The sequence below is a fragment of the Notolepis coatsorum genome (assembly GCF_963971535.1).
Source record: "Notolepis coatsorum genome assembly, chromosome: 2".
NCBI classification, from domain to species: Eukaryota; Metazoa; Chordata; class Actinopteri; order Aulopiformes; family Paralepididae; genus Notolepis; species Notolepis coatsorum.
The window spans coordinates 200,170,884-200,192,523 of NC_140166.1; the positions used below are offsets into that span (position 1 = coordinate 200,170,884).

Consider the following 21,640-nt stretch of genomic DNA (forward strand, 5'->3'; position numbering starts at 1 on the left):
GTACCTCATACTTACTTTTAAAGGCAAAGTACACCGTACAAGTTCACAGAGCCCTGCCTGGTTCAGGTTTACATGTTTGGTACACACTACTACACTGTCATGATGCATTCTGATGGGCTCACAGACAGATGCTTAACACTAGTAGTACAGTAAGCCAGCATACATATACATATATTTTGCCTCTTCTCACAGGAAGTCATCAGCTTGAGATTCTCCCCTCTGTTGCAGAATTTAAAACCTTGATCTCCAACCTTTGTCAATCAAGTTGTACATGTTTTAATTGATGTGTTATCCTTACGTTTGTCTCGCCTTTTTGTCTTATTGGTATGATTGTATATGCTGTGGGATTTGATAAGCCTTTTCTTTGCTTAATTCTGTTTTGATTTGATATGCCTTTTCTTTGAAAGTTTAAATAAAGGTTTGAAATTAAATTAAATTACTTGGTTACTTACTACATTAGTACATGACACACAAATGACAAAGTAATTCAATGTAATTTATAATATTGATAAAGTATTATACAATATCAATGTTGACAAAGGGGGGGGGGGAAACCAAGTCAAACATATAACATCATATTCCATTATTTTCCTCAGACCTGCCAAATTACAATTACAAAATGCATGAAAGTAAGTATAAAAACTGCTGAATATCTATAATACCGTTCATCTCTGACTGTTTGGTTGAAAAACAGGACTTGCAGTGGATCCTGTTCAGCTGATTCTCAGTGCTGACAACAAGCTGTAGTGCCAGTGTTACCAGGTGCCAGTGTTACCAGATGCCAGTTTCGGGGTGAAAGCTGTGGATCGGTATGTAGCCTCGTTCAGGTGTTGGGAGGCAGACCTTGTTCATCTTAGCGAAGCTGCGGCTGATGTCCATGAAGGTCTTGTTCTTGGTCTCTGGGAGGACGGCGTAGAGGTACACCGCACACCCCAAACACACCCCCACAAACACCAGGAACACAAAGGGGTGGAGGGCTTCCTACACACAAACACATACATCAAAGATGATATTATATATATCTGTCACATTGCACTGAAGAACCATATAAGTCTGTTTTCAAGCCTGTGGTTTTGCAGTTGTGAAGTTAAGAAACTGCTCAACCCCGACTGTCTTTAAGTATGAGTGAACGTAATACTCTAACTTACCATCTTTAGATAATAAACTACTCAACCTTGACTGTCTTTAACTATGAATGAACACATCTTTAGATAATAAAGTACTCAACCACTACTGTCTTTAACAATGAATGAACACAATACTCAAACATAACATCTTTAGATAATAAACTACTCAACCTCTACTCTCTTTAACTATGAACACTCTAACTTACCATCTTTCGATAATAATGTTTGAAAACTTAAATGGACATATGGTTCTTCATCTGAGGTACCACGTCTGTTTCTGGTTGCAATTGACCAGCAGTCAGCAGTGAAATGTCCACAAAAATCTGCTGCCTGTAGCTATTCCCGGATTGAACAATAGGTGGCAGCATTGCAATGCTATCTACCCCAGAGAGGTCAGAGTCCAAGAGAGTTCAAATTCAGTGAAAGTGAGATTTACTGACATCGGGTACTACTACAGTACTACATATAACATATTGAGGCATATTGGAGCATAGAAATTGAAAGAGCATTTTTCTCTTTTCTATTTTTAGAGCATATAACATTTTACAGTATAGCACTTTACAGTAGTGAGCTGTTATATAATAACATTTAGACTCAACCGCTGACAATGAAAATGATAAATAATTATTATAACTAAATAAAAAGGAGAAAAGCCATAGAAAAAACAACAAAAGTCCAAAAATAAACTCAGGATCAATTAAATAGAATAGCGCTCTAGCTACGACATTGCATTAACCCTTTCACTACCACACTACCAAAGGGTTAACCCTTTCACTGCGACAATACAGAATGTTAACCCTTTCACTGCCACACAACAAAGGGTTAACCCTTTCACAACCACACTACAGAAGGTTAACCGTCTGTAGTGTGGTAGTGAAAGGTTAACCTTCTGTAGTGTGATAGTGAACGGGTTAATAGTGCGTCAACAATGGAACATGCATACTCACTTGAAGGAAGGGGAACAGTTGTCCCACGGCAAAGTTGGACAGCCAGCACACACTGCCACCGATCATGAAGGCAGCCGGCCGGTAGGCCTGTTCAAACAGCTCACCGGTCAGGATGAAAGACGTCCCGGCTGGAAGAGAGGGAAGCCATGGCGACAGTGAGCTGTCTGGGCTAAGCGGTGGATACATCAACGACAACGCAAAAGACAAAAGTAATTGCAGACCTCAAATTATTCTAAAGAAAAAGGGGGGAAATGTCGTACCAATACCAAAATGTGTTATGATAAATCAAATTAAATAATAATGGTAAATGGTGCATTTATATAGGACTTTTATCCAAAGCACTATCAAATTTGTTCCTCACATTTTACCCACTCACTCACACATTCACACAGACGGCGGAGGCAACCATGCAAGGAGCCAACCTGCTCATCGGGAGCAGTTAGGGGTTAAGTGTCTTGCTCAAGGACACTTCGACACAGGAGGAGTGGGAATCGAACCGGGAACCTCCGGATTACCAGGCGACTGCCCTGCCTCCCGAGCCACTGTCTCCCCCATAATAATACAATTATTTAATAACTAGAGACTACTGTTAGTATATGGAGATTATTTTAGATCAATCACACTCAAAGCTGCACTATGCAAGATTGTGCGTGTGACGTAACTACACCTTGTTTAAACATGGAGGATGAGACAAAACTGCAACAAAACTCTTTTACATTTGTGTCGTTCACATTTCATGCCCTAGAAATCACTTTTTCATGCATCGCTATTGGGAGGGCTTCCTCTTGTGCAGCTCAACATGATGTAGCTGAAGAAGCTGTATTTTTACGGCACACCCAGAAACCTCCCTAATGTCCCTCAACCCTGTGGGCGACGACCCTCAGTGTGACCACAGAAGAATGAACATTTTGCAGAGTGAGTGTTTCAAGGTTCAAGTTTTGTTTTATTTGTCACTTGATATAAGGTACATGTACATTATAGTGAAATGCTTGGTTCTGTATGACCCTGTATGACTGTGCTTCATACAGTAAAAGAGGAAAAGAGGAAAAGAGGAAAAGAGGAAAAGAGTAAAAGACCAAATACTATACAAAAATGTACAAAATGTAAAATGCTAAAATGAGGTAGAAGAGGTACGGTGTAATGTTTAAAAGTGTTGAAAGTGAATGTTTAAAGTGAGTGTGTGCATGTGGATGTTGTGTGCAGTGAATGTGCGTGTGTGAATAATCATTACCTGGACCAACAGAGAAGAAGCCTATTCCAGCCAAGATACAGGCATAACTGAGGTAGGGCATCCATGACACTCTGCCCTGTGGGACATTTGTGAAAACACACAGTGAGCATCGTGACTTGATTAGTTCACTATGCAAGTTGTTCTTACAACCTGACTAACTCCACAACTAGCCTAACTCAACTGAAAGCATTACAGTTAGGGATTCAGATCTATAATGCTGTTGAAGGTGTGTGTGTGACAAGTTCAGATCACTATAAATCACACTTAAAAAAAATTATGTTTCAAGCCTAGTGTAAAAACAACTTGTAAAAGTACATGGTACAATTTCAAGATAGAAAGTTAATTCATTGGTGGTTGAATGTGAGAATGAGAAAATGTATGAATTTTTTATGAGGAAACACCACTTGAGTCACGTTTGTGATCATTCTTCCCCTTTTTCAGGTATGATTATTATTGTTAGTAAAACATAAAAAAAAATTAAATCTAAAGGAAAACACAACAGTAGATATTCCTGGTCATATAAAATATAATATTGTGTTTTATCTGTATTTTATTGTGATGGTCTTTTTTATGTTGTAACTTTCTGCTGCCTTGCTTGGCCAGATCGCTCTTGAAAAAGAGATTTTAATCTCAATGGTTAAATAAAGGATTTGATTGATTGATTGATTGATTGATTGATTGATTGATTGATTGATTGATTGATTGATTGATTGATTGGTTGATTGATTGGTAAATGCATTTTGTAAATGATAAGATTACAAATGAAAGAACAAAACAAAAGATAAAAAAAAAATTGACATTGTAGAAATTTAAAGTTGATCAGTTACTATAGAAAAGGACACAGATGTGATTTCCTGTTATCGTGCACTTTTGAATAGCATAGTTGCTATGTTGTTAGCCCACTTACCTCCGTCTGTAGGGATAAAAGAAAAGACTAAATGAAAAATGGCATATTGAATACGAATTTATGTTTATGGAAATGTGAATTTTGATGAAAGAATTATTCAAGATAAAGTTTTGAATGAGGAAACACCACTCGAGTCACGTTCGTGATCATTCGTCTCCTTTTTCAGGTATGATTATAATTGTTACAAAATATTTGTTAAAACCACAACAGTAGATATTCCTTGTCATATAAAATATATAGAGTTTAACTTTTTTGTTTTTACCAAGTGTATACATTGAGAATGCATGCTAGCTAATGGGCAGCCATTATATGATCAGATGGTGCACGTGGTATGTACAATGCCTCGAGGTTAAGAAGAAGAGAAGAAGAAGTTAGAACTCTTGAAGCATAGCGTTGAGTTTTGATGCAAACATTCTGTTACTGTGATACGTTTACATATTAATTTCTTGCATTTCATTTGATTGTCAATACATTTGATTTAGTATAATGGGATTGGTATTGTAACTGTATGAATGGTAAATGCATTTTGTAAATTAGAAGAGTAAAATAACAACATTTAAAATAATAGATTTTGTTTGACATTGTAGAATTGAAAGTTGATCAGTTACTAAAGAAAACGACACAGATGTGATTTCCTGTTAAAATGCATTTTTGAATAGCAGTTACTATGTTGCTACTTACCTGCACCTGTAGAGATAACAGAAAAGACTAAATGAAAAATTGCATTTAGTATTTATTATTCAATAATGTTTTTATAAGAATTTATGTTTATGGAAATGTTATTAAATGTAAACGTGAATTTTAATGAAAATAAATGAATAGAAAATAAGAAAATTATTTGAGATATAGTTTTGAATGAGGGAGGAAACACCACTCGAGTCACGTTCACGATCATTCTTCCCCTTCCTTCTTCAGGGTTACGACACGTGCGTGATCATCCTCCCCCTCCCTTCTCCAGGGGTACAACACGTGTTTGTGTGTCTAGTAGAACTAGTCTAGGATGAGCTTACGTGGATGTTGAGGAACAGGGTCAGAAGACTATAGCTAGCGGCCATTCCGAGGAAGCCGCTTATGAGGAGAGGTCTTCTCCCAACGCGCTCTATCACAAGACCCTGGGGGGGAGACGGACACCAGCATTGGGAATTGGCTCAGAATAATAAGCAGGGATGTCACCGGAGTCCAATTGACTCTCTGGGTGTCTGAGAAGGTTTGTCATACTCACTGTGAAGATGGAAACTACAACCTCTATGCCACCCGTGGACAGTGTGATGTAGGGGGCCAAGTCCTCCTCGATGCCTGCATCGTCTAAGATGCCATCAGTGTAATAAAATAGCTGTTAATGAAAAAATATAAAAACACCAGATGTTATACATATAGACATGGAAGTAATATGATATGTAGACTGATACAGATACTTGCATCTTTTTACACTGCCTATTTTAACTGTTCTACTGTACTATAATTTGATTGCCTGTATTTACATCTTCTACTTACCATGCCCATACCTGTACCTCCCCTCCCCCATGCTGCTATGATGCCTGCATTTCCCCAAGGGGATCAATAAAGGAATATCTTTTATTATCTTATCCTAGTATCGGGAGAACTTCCTCAACGCTAAAGCTCAATGCCAAGAGCCATGTGTAACATGAAATCAATTGTTGTTTTGTGTGCATTCCATTGAAGTCGGAACAAGGAAAAATCCAAACTCCCACTAAAAATCAAATCAAATCAAAACCACTATAAAACAAAATATGCAAAGGAACAGCCTTTCAAAATCAGAATTCCAAGTAGGAAAATTGGGAATGGTCTCTCAACTCAACTTTTCCCAGACGCAGCTATCTGACGTCATGTCAGTAGGGCAGCAAACACTATGGACAACTTTGTTTCAATCTTTAGGTGACAGGTTGAAGTTATAGATTCTCATCAGTACCAGTATGGTAGCCTCATTCAAGAGTATCTCGGCATGTATTGATTGTGCTCAGAAACCAGCCACACAAACACCAGCTTCTTGCAGGGTCACATGTTTCTCCCTCAGATAAACACTGCACATTGGAATGCACTGATGTCGTTATTCCAAAATCCCAACTGGGACCATCTGAGCTTGAATGGAATGCAGCATTATAGACACAAGATCCAACGAACACCACACAACATGCCTCTAATGGAGAAATTGGATTATATCTCAATAATTTCTGTCACTAAGTCAATCCAAATCTTCTAACCTTCTGCTCGGCTGCACCATGCCTGTGGAACAGCCTCCCCATCCAGCTGAGGGCACACCACAGAGCCTGGACTCCTTTATATTTCAAAAGGCCTTTGATTGCTAGCTATTTTTCTTGTGTTGTTGTTTTTACTTCTGTTTATACTATGTGTTTAAACCTGTAGCACTTTGGGATCTTAGTGAATGAAAAGTGCAAACTACAAATCATTTTTATTTAATTATTATTATTAAATCGATTATTCTAAACGTCTATATAAAACGAACGGATTGGATTGGTACTGAGTATCGGACAATACACAGGTTTATACTTAATTTTTTGTGACAGGAATATTAGTAGCCTATACAAATAGGTGGTAAGAGTTTACATTACATGTATTTACTTTACAGTATATGTATATGGTTTCTCACAGCTTGTGAATTGAGTGCACTGCATATTAATATATACTGTTATGTAATGTATATTGTACTATGTATGATTCCATATGATTAGGAATGCGGTATGTATAGTAATAATATTTGATAGAAAGTATATTGTCACTTTCAGATTTTCAGTGCACTTGGTCGCTTGTCTGTAAATGTCATATCTGTTGTCATGTTTATATGTTAAGTGTGGACCCCAGGAAGCGTAGCTGATGTTTTGCATCAGCTAATGGGGATCCTAATAAAATCATAAATCATAAATCTGTGTTTATGATTCAATTGAGTCAATTGGAGTTGGACTGAAGGACGAACGGCGTAACCGTACAGCGTTTAGGCCACAGAGCTGGTAGCAGCCCATGGTGATGATGACGGTGATGATCTGCCAGCGGACAGCCGGGTTCCTCAGCAGCTCCAGAACCGAGATGACCTGGAGGTTCTTCTGGGCTCGGCTCTCGGCGTACACCTCCTCCAGCTCCTGTGACACGTCCTCCTTCCCCAGGAACCTCTTGAAGGCTGTGTCACAAACAAACACAGAGGTTCTGGTCAAACCCTTTGATTGATTGATTTATTGATTGATTGAAAAGTTTATTAACAGATTGCAGAATGGGTACAACACAGTACAGCTCAATACATACAATTGTTAAGGGGATGCAGACCAGAGAAAGACTTTCGTCTTGTTTACATCAGGGTCCCCCATTTTCAATTCATCATACCCTGCTCTGCCATGTGGTAAATCCACGTCTTATAGTGTCTTTTGTTACTAACGACTGAGAAGAAAGCTTGGACCTAATTTAAAAGAACACGCCAACATTTTGGGAAATTAGCTTACCGTCTTCTCCAGAGAGAGCCAAGAAGATAGAAACCAGTTTCCTCTCTGTACGTTCAGTATAGAAAGCTATCTGGCTGCACGTTAGCCTAGCTTAGCACAATGAATGGAAGCAGACATGACCGGTTAGCCTTTGGGAGAGGTGTTAGTTGGACAATGCCTAGGCTAACCGGTCATGTCCGCTTCGATTCATTGTGCTAAGCTAGGCTAATATGCAGCCAGATAGCTTTCTACTGAACTCACAGAGGAAACTGGTATCTAACATTCTTGCCCAAAATGTTGGCGTGTTCCTTTAAGTCCAGGTGCAGTCTGAGAGCTGTGGTGTATATACCACATATTTACATTTATATTTGTATATTTACAGCATATCCATGTTTGTCTGAATATACCTGCATATAACCCCTCTATATACTTACTTATACACCTGCATATAACCGATAGCTCTGTATGATAGCATGTACAATAATGCTGTATATACCATATATATATTTATTCTCACTGCATAATTTATATATCTATCCACACCTGTCTGTATTCACCTGCACATAGTCCTTTTACATATATGTAGATACAATATATATCTGTACACTTACTACTAGGGATGTCCGATATTATCGGCCTACTGATATTATCGGCCGATATTGGCATACAAATGTGATATCGGAAAATATCGGTATCGGTTTAAAAAAAAAAAAAAAATTACATTTATTTAACCTTTATTTACCCAGGCAAGCAAGTAAGAACAGATTCTTATTGTATTTATTGTCAAAAGTATGCATAATGTTGTGTTAATTCCATGACAAGAGATATGTAATGTTAATTACCTGAAATTATTCCGTTTTTTGGGGGGGGGGGGGGGGGGGACCCTGCATATATCGGTATCGGTTGATATCGGAAATTAAGAGTTGGACAATATCGGTATATCGGTATTGGTAAAAAAGCCAATATCGAGCATGCCTACTTACTACCATACTGTCTTTACACCTGTATCACTGTACACATATCTGATTAACACTACACTCAGTAGTACTGATTTGTTGGATGCCAAACTTATTTTCATTGTACTACTTGTGTATTTTTTAATCTAAACTAATCTATCTATAATACATCTCAACTGTCTATTTTGTCCTGTGTTTATGTTAATTTATTTATTATTATTATTTATTTATTTTTGGTAATTGTTCATTTCCCCCAACCAGCAAGGGATACATGTTGCAAAGTTAAACTAACTATAACATCATGGTTTTGGACTGATTCAAGCATGCTGGTTATTTAAGTTCATGTCTTGGACTTTCTCCTCCATTCATAATGTTGCAGCCTAAGAGATAGAAACCTCTGTCAATCAAGTTGTACATGTTTTAATTGATTGTTATCCTTGATTTTTAACCTTACTTGTCTCATTGTTGTGATTTTATATGCTGTGTGATTTTATATGCCTTTTTTGCTTAACTCTGTATGTACACTCAATGTGACTGTAAATGAGGGAAACCTCGATTGCCTTTCGAGTTTAAATAAAGGTTTGAAATGAAATAGAAAGAATTTACACCTATGTGTTTCTCTTTTGCTAGATGAGACGATGTGCGCCTCAGCCAGTCAATTCAGTCAACTCTGTCTCTCCGCAGGGTGATCTAGGCTTTAAAAGTCACAATGCACACTGCAAGATATACAACTGTACAACATTACTCTCTAGCTCAGTGTTTCTCAAAGTGTGGGGCGCGCCCCCCAGGGGGGGCACAGAGGCATGTCAGGGGGGGCCTTGAGATATATTTAAAAAAAAAAAGGGGGGGGGTTTTGGATTACAGAAAATTATCACTAAAGTGCTATCTGTTGCATCTGCACTGTTCTCCATGAAAATACCATATTTGGATAAGTTTGACCATTTCTCAAAATCTGAAAATCATTATTTAATAAAACACAGAAAAGGATCACCAAGTTACTCTGGATAAAAAAAACTTTACAGACAACATTGAGACAAAGCTTCCTGACACATCTCCATCCAAACTCTTGGAAGAACTCATTGAAATCTCATCTGATACCACCTGGAGAGCTAGTTTCAGAGTGTGGTGCTGAGTACCAAGTATCTCATGATGCAGCAGTTAAGGTGTTGATACCCTTCAGCACCACATATCTGACAGCTCTGAAAACAAAATATAGGGCCAAGTTGAGCCTTGAGGATGACATGCGTGTTGCCTTGTCAAAGACTGACAGCAATAAAGACTGTTTGCTTATTTCCTATGTTCGCTTTGTAAATTCCCAGTCACTGAGTGAAGCTCTGCTGTTTTGCAAATATGTCAAAAACAGAGCGACAGCTGATGAGCTCTTCAAAATTATTGACAGTTACCTGACAGAACATGGACTGAAATGGGAGAACTGTGTGGGCTTTTGCTCTGACGGTGAGCAGGCCATGGCAGGGAAAAGGAGGGGGCTACAGGCGCTCATCAAGGGGGTCTCGCCAAACGCGCAATGGACGCACTGTAAATTCACAGAGAGGCGCTAGCGTCAAGACAGCTTAGCCCTGAGCTGAATGAGGTTTTGACAGAAGTTATAAACGTGGTAAATTTCATCAAAACCCGACCCCTGAAAGCGCGCCTGTTCTCTGCGCTGTGTGAGGAGATGGGAGCTGACCATTCTGCAGTGCTGTTTCACAGCGAGGCAAGGTGGCTCTCGCGAGGGAAGGTGTTGTCGCGAGTCTTTGAACTACGAGAGGAGATTCGGGTGTTCTTGAAGGAGGAGAGCATGCAAGAAGCTGCAAGCAAGTTCAATGATGAAACATTTCTGATGAAACTGGCCTATCTCAGCGATGTCTTTGGAAAGCTGAATGAATTAAACCTTCAACTTCAAGGTATGTTGATATTTTTTGTCTTCTAGTATCTGTCATGTCTACTCTAAACTAGAGTAGACTAGTGTCTGTCTGTTTGTCACTAAATGTAATATGAATTGATTACAAAAGGACCCCAATTGAAACAAGCCATTGGCTTTCTTGGGTTTTTTAATCCTATTTAGTTGACCTTGTACTTACTGTCATGTAATTTTTTTCTGCAAACATCTAAATAAAGTATTCTATTCAATTCAATTCAAGGCAAAGATAAATACCTACCTGACCTGGCAAACAAGATCACTGCATTCAGTGGAAAGCAGTGGAGGCTGCTGACCAAATTTTTAGGTGAAGCACAAATTATTATATTATATTATATATTAAATAATATTTTTAAAACATCCCCCACTGTGTGTCAGTGGTCAGTGGACACAGATGAAAACATATTAACATTAGGTGACAGCGGACCTGACCAGATGAAAACATATTAGGTGACAGCGCACCTGACCAGATGAAATCATATTAGGTGACAGCGCACCTGATCAGATCAAAACATTTTAGGTGACAGCGCACCTGACCAGATCAAAACATATTAGGTGAAGGTGACAAGGAAGCCACAGACTCATACCCCCCCGACACTCAACTAACCGCCTCGGACAGTCCTTCATACCAGTGGCCATCAGGCTCCACAACAGTGGGCAGCGACTGCTGCCAGACATCGACCTAGAACTAATAGGAACCCAAGTAGGACAATAACACTACCTTATGCATACTGCACCTTATGTGGATACTGTGATACTGTGAATAATGAATAATGTATATTTCAGTTAGTTAGATAGTAAATTATATTGACCTATTTGTTTACACTGCTTGTGTTGTTTTCACTACCTGTACCCCCCCTTCCCCCATGCTGCTATGATGCCTGAATTTCCCCAAGGGGATCAATAAAGGAATATCTTATCTTATCTTAAAAGGAAAGATGAAATTACCTACCTGGGTTCCATCCTATAGAGGCAAATCTTTCCTGTGACAAAATGGGATCCAATGTAATAAAACTAAGTCAACCAACGAACTAGATTCCTGTACCGGATCTCCTCTCTGGTAAACAAGAATACCTTGAAGACTCTAACAGGAGCACTCATTCAAGGGTACTACGACTATGCTTGCACCTCATGGTACCAAAGCACCTCAAAGGCACTAAAAACAAGATTACAAACATCACAAAACAAACTGGTCAGACTACTGCTTGACCTTACTCCTAAAACCCACCTCACCCCTGTCCACTTTGACAACCTAGGATGGCTTAGAGTAGACGACAGAGTACAGCAACTTGCAATGGGCCTGGTCTACAAGATACACTACACCACTAAGATACCCATGTGCATGTCGAAATACTTCCCAAAGGTCAGTGAATACCACGACCACAACACCAGAGGGAGTTCCACAAATCATTTTCTTTTTTAATAAAAGAAAATAGTCATAACTTAGAAATTAGATTGCATAGGTCTATGAATCGATATCGCGATTCTGTTTCAATTAATTGCCCAGCCCTACAGTGTGTACAGTAAGTTAGCTTGGTGATTATCATTGTGATGTAGGCTAAGCTGCCTAGCTACTGTTAGCATACAAGCACTGTAGTCTACTTACTTTTTCATCCACAACGTTTTTTCTGATCCAGATGCATAAATCCACTTCTTCATGTGGATTCTTCAGCTCAGTTGCTGGTTTATACTTCGGTCCTAATGTTGGCGCAAAGTTTAATTTAGCCTGACTTGTTATAGCTGTACAGCTTACTAACTACTAAACAACAACTTTCTCATAGTCTCAACTTTCACATAGTCAAAATGGGTCCAGCTGCATGTGAGGAGGATAGGTTTAGCTCGGGCCAATCTCAAGTTTCTCAAGTTTCTTTATTAGTTGTCATGCAGAAGTACAGAATACTTTTATACAAAATGCTTCTTTATGTTACATTTTGTATAAAAGTATTCTGTACTTCTGTATGACAACTAATAAAGAAACTTGAGAAACTTGAGATTGGCCCGAGCTAAACCTATCCTCCTCACATGCAGCTGGACCCATTTTGACTTTGCAATGCAGAAATCTCTGATTGGATTTGCAAGGCTGCCAATCATATTCAACCTCCGTGTATTGGATGTCAAGGGCTGTCAATCAATCAATCCTCCATTCAATGGCAAGAGTTTAACTGCACAGACCGTTCTTAGATGAAGTTAATAGCCTATTTTGATTAGCTGTTATTTATTATTTATTTAACAATGGGTCACACCTGTGAAGTTTTCTTCACGAATAATTACTGCAGGCAATACTGCAGTGCAGGCCTGCTCAGAGCTGTCAATTTTGGCCATTTTTGAAGAAAAAAAAATTCACTGGCATTTTTTTTACAGAGGAAAACATTTATAATAAAAAAAAAAATAATAATAATTTAAAAAAATATATATATATATAGTTTTTTTTTTTTTTTTTTTTTTATATATAGGTATATGTAAATTAATAATAATTATTAATTATGAGTGAATTTGTGTTTCACGTGTTGTCATAGAGAAACCTCCACTGGTGGAAAGCTAGAGATGTGGGGCAGGCGCCTTGATGAACAACAGACTGATGCCTTTGAGAACCTGATTGAGTTTGCTGAAAGCAGTGTGCAGTGCAAAACAGGCTCATTGCAGCCACTAATGCTGTGATGACTCACATAATTTACTTAAATTTTCTCTTTTTTTGCACAAATTGCAAAGTTATTTCACAAGTTTTTTCACTAGTTTTTCACAAAGTTTCTATCTATTTTTTTTTAAAGCAGTGTCCTTGAATTGTATTGCAATGTTACAAGATGTCTATTTTTGAAAAAGCAGTCTTGAGTGTCCATTGAATTGTATTGCAATGTTACAAGATATCTCTATTTTTGAAAAAGCAGTCTTGAGTGTCCATTGAATTGTATTGCAATGTTACAAGATGTCTCTATTTTTACAAAAGCAGTCTTGAGTGTCCATTGAATTGTATTGCAATGTTACAAGATGTCTGTATTTTTTAAAAAGCACAGTCTTTGAGTGTATTGGACTTTATTGTTATGTTGTTGCACAATTGTACAGTTGTAAAGTGGTTGCACAATTTGAAAGGTCACGATATTGGTGTTATTTCAATACATTTAAACATGGCCCATTTCATGACTATTTTGTTGGGGCGAGGGGGGGGGACCCAAAATATTTTGGTCCGCCAAAGGGGGGCCTGACAGAAAAAGTTTGAGAAGCACTGCTCTAGCTGATTCTTAATTTATCTTATTGCCATATCATTTGATGTGAGATCATAGGTCGTCCCTGTTCGTAGGGGACGGTCCCGATTTGAATATGCCAGCATCGCAATATCCCTTTAAGTGTTGATATTATTTTAAAAGTGCTATAGATAACATTCAACCATTAGATGTCGCAGTAGAGCACCAGTGTGTCATATATCCAGGGGTGTAAATAGTACCCAGCAATTATACTTAAGTGAAAGTATGGGTACCCTCTCAGAGTATCTGGCTAAAAACACACTTGAGTAAAAGTAAAAAAGTTTCTACTTTTAAATGAAATGTTCCGTTTCGTCCTCTTCATACCTAATAATACTTGAGTAAAGTACAAATCCCCCAAAACAGTACTTAAGTATTGTAATGAAGTACAATTACTCAAGTACTTTACACCCCTGCAAATATCCAAGCAGGTGCATTCCACATGGGGAAATGGGAAGTAGGGAGGAGATACTTGCCTGCAACATGTAAACAACAACATTCCTTTTGGGCCCGCAAAAATACTTTTATTCTGCTCCTTTCTAAAAGCTCTGTGGATGTATATATATATATATATATATATATATATATATATAATTGTGAATATTGTGTGTGTGTGTGTGTGTGTGTGTGTGTGTGTGTGTGTGTGTGTGTGTGTGTGTGTGTGTGTGTGTGTGTGTGTGTGTGTGTGTGTGTGTGTGTGTGTGTGTGTGTGTGTGTGTGTGTGTGTGTGTGTGTGTGTGTGTGTGTGTGTGTGTGTGTGTGCGTGCGTGCGTGAGTGCGTGCGTGTCCAGGTGTGTACCTTCCTCTGCACCAGCTTCATCCCTCTTCTCCATCAGCAGGTAGCGAGGGCTCTCAGGGAGGAAGGGCAACACACACAGCTGCAGCAGGGCAGGAAGTGCCACAAAACCAAACAGGAAGTTCCACCTTGTCTCCTACAGTCACACAAGACACACACACACACACCTTAAAAGTTGAAAGCCTAAATTTCCTTTTGCAATGATTTACATGGCACCATTACGATACAGTACACTGTTGGCACATTCCAATTGAGTCATACTTTGCCTTACAGAGGCCAAAGGGAGAAAATAATCCTAAATGTAAGATCATTGGGAAGGACTAGGAGCCACTCAGCAGTATCCACAAGAAATGGACAGTAAAGAAGGCCTCTCAAATAGTTGAGGACAATATACACACCCTTCGCACCCATTACGAACTAATGCCCTCAGGCCGTCGATACAGAGCTTCGACACTGAAAAAAAGGGGCTTAGCTAGTCATCAGACTGCTGAACGCCTAGGTCTGGTGGAGCCTAGGACTGCCCCCCCCCCCCAAGGACGTTGGACTATTTAACAACAGACTCCCCTCATCTGTATTATTATTATTTATTATTTATATACATATAGAATTGCTCCATATGGATTTTAATATATCATGCTTTTAAGTACTGTAGTTTTAATGTAGTTGGTGTTTTTTTTATTTATTTTTTTATTGATCTTTTTCCCCCTCCATTTTCTCCCATCCCAATGTTAGTCGTTATGCCAATTCCCAATCCCCTTCCTGGTCGCTGAGCACTTACCCCCCACAGTCGGTCTGGGAGAGTGGAGGCTATCACGTGCTTCCTCCGACACACGTCCAGCCAATCAACCGCTTCTTTTCACCTGGCAGCGCGGACTCTCATTGAGAGGGCGTAGCATGTGGAAGGATCACACTATCCCACTCAAGTCCTATCCGCGCTTAGCAGGCGCCCCGACCGAACTGTAGGAGTTGCTGTTTACAACGACCCGGACCCACCCCGCCAGCTTCTCCCACCCTCTAATACTGCCAATTGTATTAGTGTGAACGGCCAGCCAAGCTGGTGACAACCCCGGAGCTGTGAGCTGGATTCGAACAGGCGAATAGTTGGTGTTTTCTATAGTGGTGAGTGTCTATGTATTGTGAGTGTATGTTGTCTTTTAACCACTGCACAAATTAAGTTCCGAAAGGAAAATAAAGTAGTTTGAAGTTGAAGTTGAAATGTGAGTGTGTGTGTCCAATGACTAATGCAATTGGTACATTCCCAGCTGTCCAGACGATTATGTAATTCTCAGAACCCGTATTGAAAATCTATTTTGTGAAGGTAACGTGACAAACGGAACCGCCAGGTTACAAACACCCCCCACAACTGACCTGCCCAAGGAGCTCAGGAAGCCCCAATATCTGCCCAAGGAACAAACCAATATTAATCAGGATAGCATTCAGTTGGCATATGGAGCCTCTGATATGTCTTGGAGAAATCTCTGTCAGGTACATGGATACAGCATTGAGACCAATACCTAGACACAGAAACCACAAGAAAGGCATGTTAAATAAATGATCACTGAAGTGAAGTGATGGAAGAAAATTTTGCTGTGGTTTGAGGAATGGCTGATTTAAAGATCCCCTCCACTCAAAAACACTCGTGGAGGCATGACTTTGACTATGCAGGCTGTTGTTTGTGCAGAACTTGTCACCAGAGCATATTTTCCCCCGTTCTTCCCCTGGAGAGAGAAGCTTCTCTGTACTTCCCTGAAATCGGAGTTGCATTGTGTGATGTCACTCATTTGTGCATTGTGTTATGTCACTAATGTGACGTAAAATTTTGCTTTGGCATGGGCAGTAGACTAAGTAGATATTGACTTAACCCTTTCACTACCACACTACCAAAGGGTTAACCCTTTCACTGCGACAATACAGAAGGTTAACCCTTTCACTACCACACTACAGATGGTTATATATTCGTACTTGGCTTATCGCGTCCCGCTCTTAAGCCCTATCGAGATACCCCTCATCTCATGTACCTATTGTACTCCATCACGAATAAAAACATGTACACCCACACCTGACCGGGTCCCGCCTCTATGGAGGCGCAGCCTATAAGACCGTAACCATGGTCACCAATACACCCTTCCTCTATTTTCGTTCCATCATAACGACTGCAGTCCACCTTATGTTAACTAGCGTTATGAAAAGATTAGAGAAATTGCGTAATGTTGAAAGCTTACCGGAGGTTTGCTTGCCCCTGGCATCTTCGACCGGATGTTTCCTCGTCTGACGGCTGCAGACCAAGGGGCAGCGTACAAGGTTTGGCTATCGAGTCGGCTTGTACAAAGGTAGGGCCTGTGTCATTAGGCATCAATGTTGATATTGGTAATGCTGTGGAGTATGTTTCGGCGCCAGGGCCGGGGTGGCTTGGTGATCGTTCCACTGCAGTGGACGTTTTCCTGGCAATCCTGGAGCACGCTGCTGACGCTAATGCTACCACTGCTACTGCTGCTAATGCTAACGTTGACGCTGAAATGGGTCGTTGTTCTAATAATCCCCGCAGCGGGATGCCGCTTTTCCCTCCTCTTGCCAGCTTCATTGATGAAGGTCAGTCGGTTGTTAATGTGGGGGGTTTCGCTGAGTCCTATTTACCTTTTTTACAGGTAAACGGGCTAACAACAGGGTGCAGGCCGGGTGTACCGTGGCTACGTAGCCAGGTAGCTTTGTTCCTGTGCCCCGGCGGGGATGAACAACGTCCCACCCGGCCGATGCTTGACAGCGAATCGGCTCGGAGGGTGGCAGTATGGACGGATGAGTGTTATACTGCTGCAGGATGGTATTTAGCGGCGGCCAGTGTTATGGCTCAGCTGGCTAGTTTCCTATCCACATTGGCGTCGGGTAGTAGGACTATGGGTCCAGCCAACATTGTAAACATGGTTCATGTTTGTGGTGTTATAGAGATCTTGACTCAGTCGCAAGCTATAACTGCGGGGAGGATTAGGATGCTATCAACGTTGGTTGTTAGGCATGTTTGGTTGGAGCAATCTCCTCTTGGGGAAGAGGATAGGTTTTCGCTCCTCACGACTCCTTTTTCCACAGATAGTCTTTTTGGGCATTCTGTGGAGGCGCAGGCGGTTGTTGATCTGGGTCCTACACCGCCTCACGCTGTGCAGCCAGAGGTGGGAGCACGGTCTCGTCAACGACTGTGGCGAGATCCTCGACAGGCGGCCATGTTTCCCCCGCCAGTGGTGCCCTGGGTGGAGAGTCAACAGGGTCCCACAAGGCCGACAGCCTTGGCGGCCAAGGGATCGGCCATTTTGGGTGAATTCGAGTTTGGTAAAACAAGCCGTCGTCACTTTGCCGCGAGCAGCCCGCTCCCCGTTCAATCCTCTCTCTGTTACCCACGGAAGCGGGGCTCTGATCGTTCTCCTTTGGCTGCGGGCCGCGAACCTTCCTTGAAGCGCATGCGGCCCCATTCTTCACTTCTCATGGGGACAGGGGCTGACACCCAGTTGATGGCTGAGCCTGGGTCTGTCCGTGAGAATGTTCTGTCGCGTGGTTCCTGCACCACACGTTGTGTGTTGGATGAGCCTGGTGTTACAGCTGCCACTAGCTACAGTGGTCAGCAGGGGGACTCGAGGCCTCTTCTGTTGAATGCACAGCAAGGGTTACCCCGGCCTCGCCTTCGCCAGGCGGAGTATCGTGCTGATGCCTCCCACTCCCGTCACAGCGGCAGTGGTCTGCAAAGAAGAGGCGAGCGTGATTTGGGTGGTAGCAATATCACTGCAGGGCTTCGGCGTGTAGGAGCCCATGGGGTCCTCATGCCTTGCGTGTCTAGCTGCGGAACAACTCCTCAGCATGCGCTAGAGGGGTGTTCAGGGTGGGGGTGTGTGTCAACCAGTTTGATGACAGCTTCTCCCGTATCAAACCGGCCCTTTCTGTCGGGGTCAACCCTTGGGTGCGTCGCACAGCGGGAGGGACCGGGCCAACTATCTACTGTTCCTTGCGGCCCAGTGTCAGTTGACGGAGGGTGCGCTGTGGGATTATTTTCACATATGGCAACAAGAATGCCGTTTTGTGGGGTGGATGGAGAGAACGTTGAGGCAGGGGCTTGTGTTGCAGTTCGCACAACCCCACCCTCCGTTCTCAGGTTTGGTGCCGACCCTATTGTCAGGGTCAGACGCAGTGACAGCCCTGACCGACGAGATCCAATCTCTGTTGGCGAAGCAGGCCGTCATTGTGGTTCCGAGAGAGGACGCGATGTCAGGCGTCTACTCCCGTTATTTTCTGGCGACTGCGCTGGAGCCTTTACGTCGTCGGGGGATACGAGTTCTATTCTATCTCGACGACATTCTACTCCTCAGTCGTTCGGAGGAGGTTGCCAGGTCTCATACCAGGCTGGTGGTGGAATTCCTCACCAGCCTGGGTTTTGCTGTGAATTGGAAGAAGAGTACACCTCTTCCCAGTCAACAGGTGGAGTACTTGGGCTTGACGTTGAGGTCGAGGCCCATGATTGCAACCCTCTCGGAGCAGCGCCGGGTGTCTATCCGTCACGCGCTCGGGGGTTTCCGTCTGGGAGGGACGGTCACGGCGCTGCAAGTGATGCGTCTGATCGGCATGATGGCATCTGCTCACATGGTGGTTCCTCTTGGCCTCCTCTTCATGAGGAGGATACAGAGGTGGTTTTTCTCTATGAGAATAGATCCGGTGAGGGACAAATGGAAACGGTTGACGTTCCTTTGTCGATATGGGGCGATCTCGCCCACTGGAGGAGGCTGGGTATCCTCACCATTGGGGTCCCCATGGGCAGCAGGCGCTCACACGTCACGGTCTTCACCGACGCCTCTCTCACGGGTTGGGGAGGGACGTGTCGGACCCACGCAGTGGGGGGCAGCTGGACGGAGGTTCATGCTGGCCCATCTACCCCGCACATCAATGTGTTGGAATTGAAGGCGGTCCTCCTGGTCCTCAAACGGTTCGACCACCTGGTGGTAGGTGATCTTAAGCGGCCCTGAGTCCCCTTGTAGGGTCTTTTACTGGAACGGGATTTTGGCGAGGAAGGGTGTATTGGTGACCATGGTTACGGTCTTATAGGCTGCGCCTCCATAGAGGCGGGACCCGGTCAGGTGTGGGTGTACATGTTTTTATTCGTGATGGAGTACAATAGGTACATGAGATGAGGGGTATCTCGATAGGGCTTAAGAGCGGGACGCTCAGCCAGTACTCATATACATAACCTATCGTTAAAATTAGCATATTCAAAAATCCTTGCATTCTCACTGAGGGTAAAGGTGTAGAGATGCTGCTAAGCCATTGTATGTAGTATATTGAACAATTGTGTGGGAAAACATATTTATACAATATTATTCAATATAGAACTTTTTATAGAATGCGTTAAGGGTTTCAAATACATCTGGAGGAGGATATTTGTCAAGCTAATTAGACCCAGGAGCAGGTGTGCATCACAAGATAGATCAGGGAAGATGCTAGATCACATTGTTTTGTTGGGGGATGTCATTATTTGGCCAAGCTGCAAATCTGTCATGATCATTTTCACCTCAAAGGTTGTCCTTTAACCATAACCACTCCCACTACCTAGTACACAATAAAAAATAAATGTAAAATGTTATTTTGGCATCTAGCAAATCAGCCATCCCCACGCACACTAGAGAGAGCCTTCTGACATGTCAGCCAATAATATTCCTGGATTGTAACACTTTGCCAACTCTGCAATAACAAGGTCTATTGGTACCATCTTCTCTGTGACGAAGAGCCTCAGAAAAAGCCTAGGTGGCTTGTGGCACGTTCTACTGCCACAGTAGCAAACAGAGGATTTCCTATAGAACAGCTTCTAAAATGGGCCATGAATAGTCTGGCATGCATTTAGATCAGCAGATAATGTTCTTATAATGAACCCTATCGTCTTCAGAAGTTATTCCTGCTTGGACTTTTTCTCCTGTGTCCCCCCCCCCCTTTTTTTCCCCATGTAGACAATTCTAGGACTTTAAATGCACACACAAAACTAACCGAAAAAGACCTCTAATTTAGTCAAAGAAGAATTGCACTCACCAGAGTTTATCCCTGCAAGAACCCGACCAATGATGAGCATCTCATAAGAGCCTGCCTTCTCCCCACAGCTAAGCATCACAGCAGCAGCCAATGCGAAGCCACTATTCCTGACCAAGGTGCCCTTCCTGAAGTGATAACAAAAACAAAAAAGATTTGATAGAGGATAGAAATGGATAAATACTGTAGTCATTTTAAAGGAACATGCCAACATTATGGCAAATACTGGTGCTTATACCGTCTTCTCCAGAGTCAGACAAGAAGATAGATACCAATTTCCTCTCTATCCATTCAGTAGAAAGCAATCTGCCAGCGGATACGAATCAGCTAGCCTAGTTTAAAACTCTGGGAGAAAGGTTTTGGCCAACAGCTAGGCTAGCTGATCCGTATCCGCTTCCATTCATTTGTGCTAAGCTAGGCTAGCTTGCAGCCGGATAGCCAGAAAACAAAAAAAAAGGGTTAACCTTCTGTCGTGTGGTAGTGAAAGGGTTAACCTTCTGTAGTGTGGTAGTGAAAGCGTTAACCCTTTGTAGTGTGGTAGTGAAAGGGTTAAAAGTAACTGCACAGTGGTCTACTGAGTGCACTCTTCTAGTTTATGTATAATCATGTTGAAGGGAGAGGAGAGGGACATGACAAAACACAAGAAAGAGTTCAAAGTTGGCAACATCGAATATGTTATTATTTTGGTTTTAGCATGATTGGGGGTCTCAACATCCCTTTAACCCTTTCACTACCAGACTACAAAGGGTTAACCCTTTCACCACCACACTACAATGGTTGAACTCTTTCACTACCACCCTACTGAAGGTTAACCCTTTCACTACAACATTACAGAAGGTTAACCCCTTCACTACCACACTAATCTCCTACTGTAGCAGATTGTAGCAATACACTGAATATCACATATGATCCTACTGTAGAAGCTTGTGGCTAATACACATACGGTCTAATGATTATGTATAATAATGTAAGAGCTCACACAAACATTGAATGGCCTCATACATTCAGAGATCCCAGATTTTACA

At 41.7% G+C, this 21,640-nt stretch overlaps 1 protein-coding gene across 1 annotated transcript in view; it reads right to left on the bottom strand.

Moving 5' to 3' along the window:
• Positions 1-771: 771 nt before the first annotated feature.
• LOC311223689 (solute carrier family 2, facilitated glucose transporter member 9-like) overlaps positions 772-21,640 on the bottom strand; it is a gene marked incomplete at both ends in the record, with an annotated part of 31,713 nt that continues 10,844 nt past the window's right edge. The window contains 10 exons of the mRNA XM_084308461.1: positions 772-981; positions 2,075-2,202; positions 3,306-3,381; positions 4,894-4,899; positions 5,223-5,324; positions 5,435-5,545; positions 7,179-7,366; positions 14,571-14,703; positions 15,936-16,081; positions 20,619-20,743. Coding sequence (XP_084164587.1) covers positions 772-981; positions 2,075-2,202; positions 3,306-3,381; positions 4,894-4,899; positions 5,223-5,324; positions 5,435-5,545; positions 7,179-7,366; positions 14,571-14,703; positions 15,936-16,081; positions 20,619-20,743 — 1,225 coding nt within the window. The remainder of the gene's footprint in view (positions 982-2,074; positions 2,203-3,305; positions 3,382-4,893; positions 4,900-5,222; positions 5,325-5,434; positions 5,546-7,178; positions 7,367-14,570; positions 14,704-15,935; positions 16,082-20,618; positions 20,744-21,640) is intronic.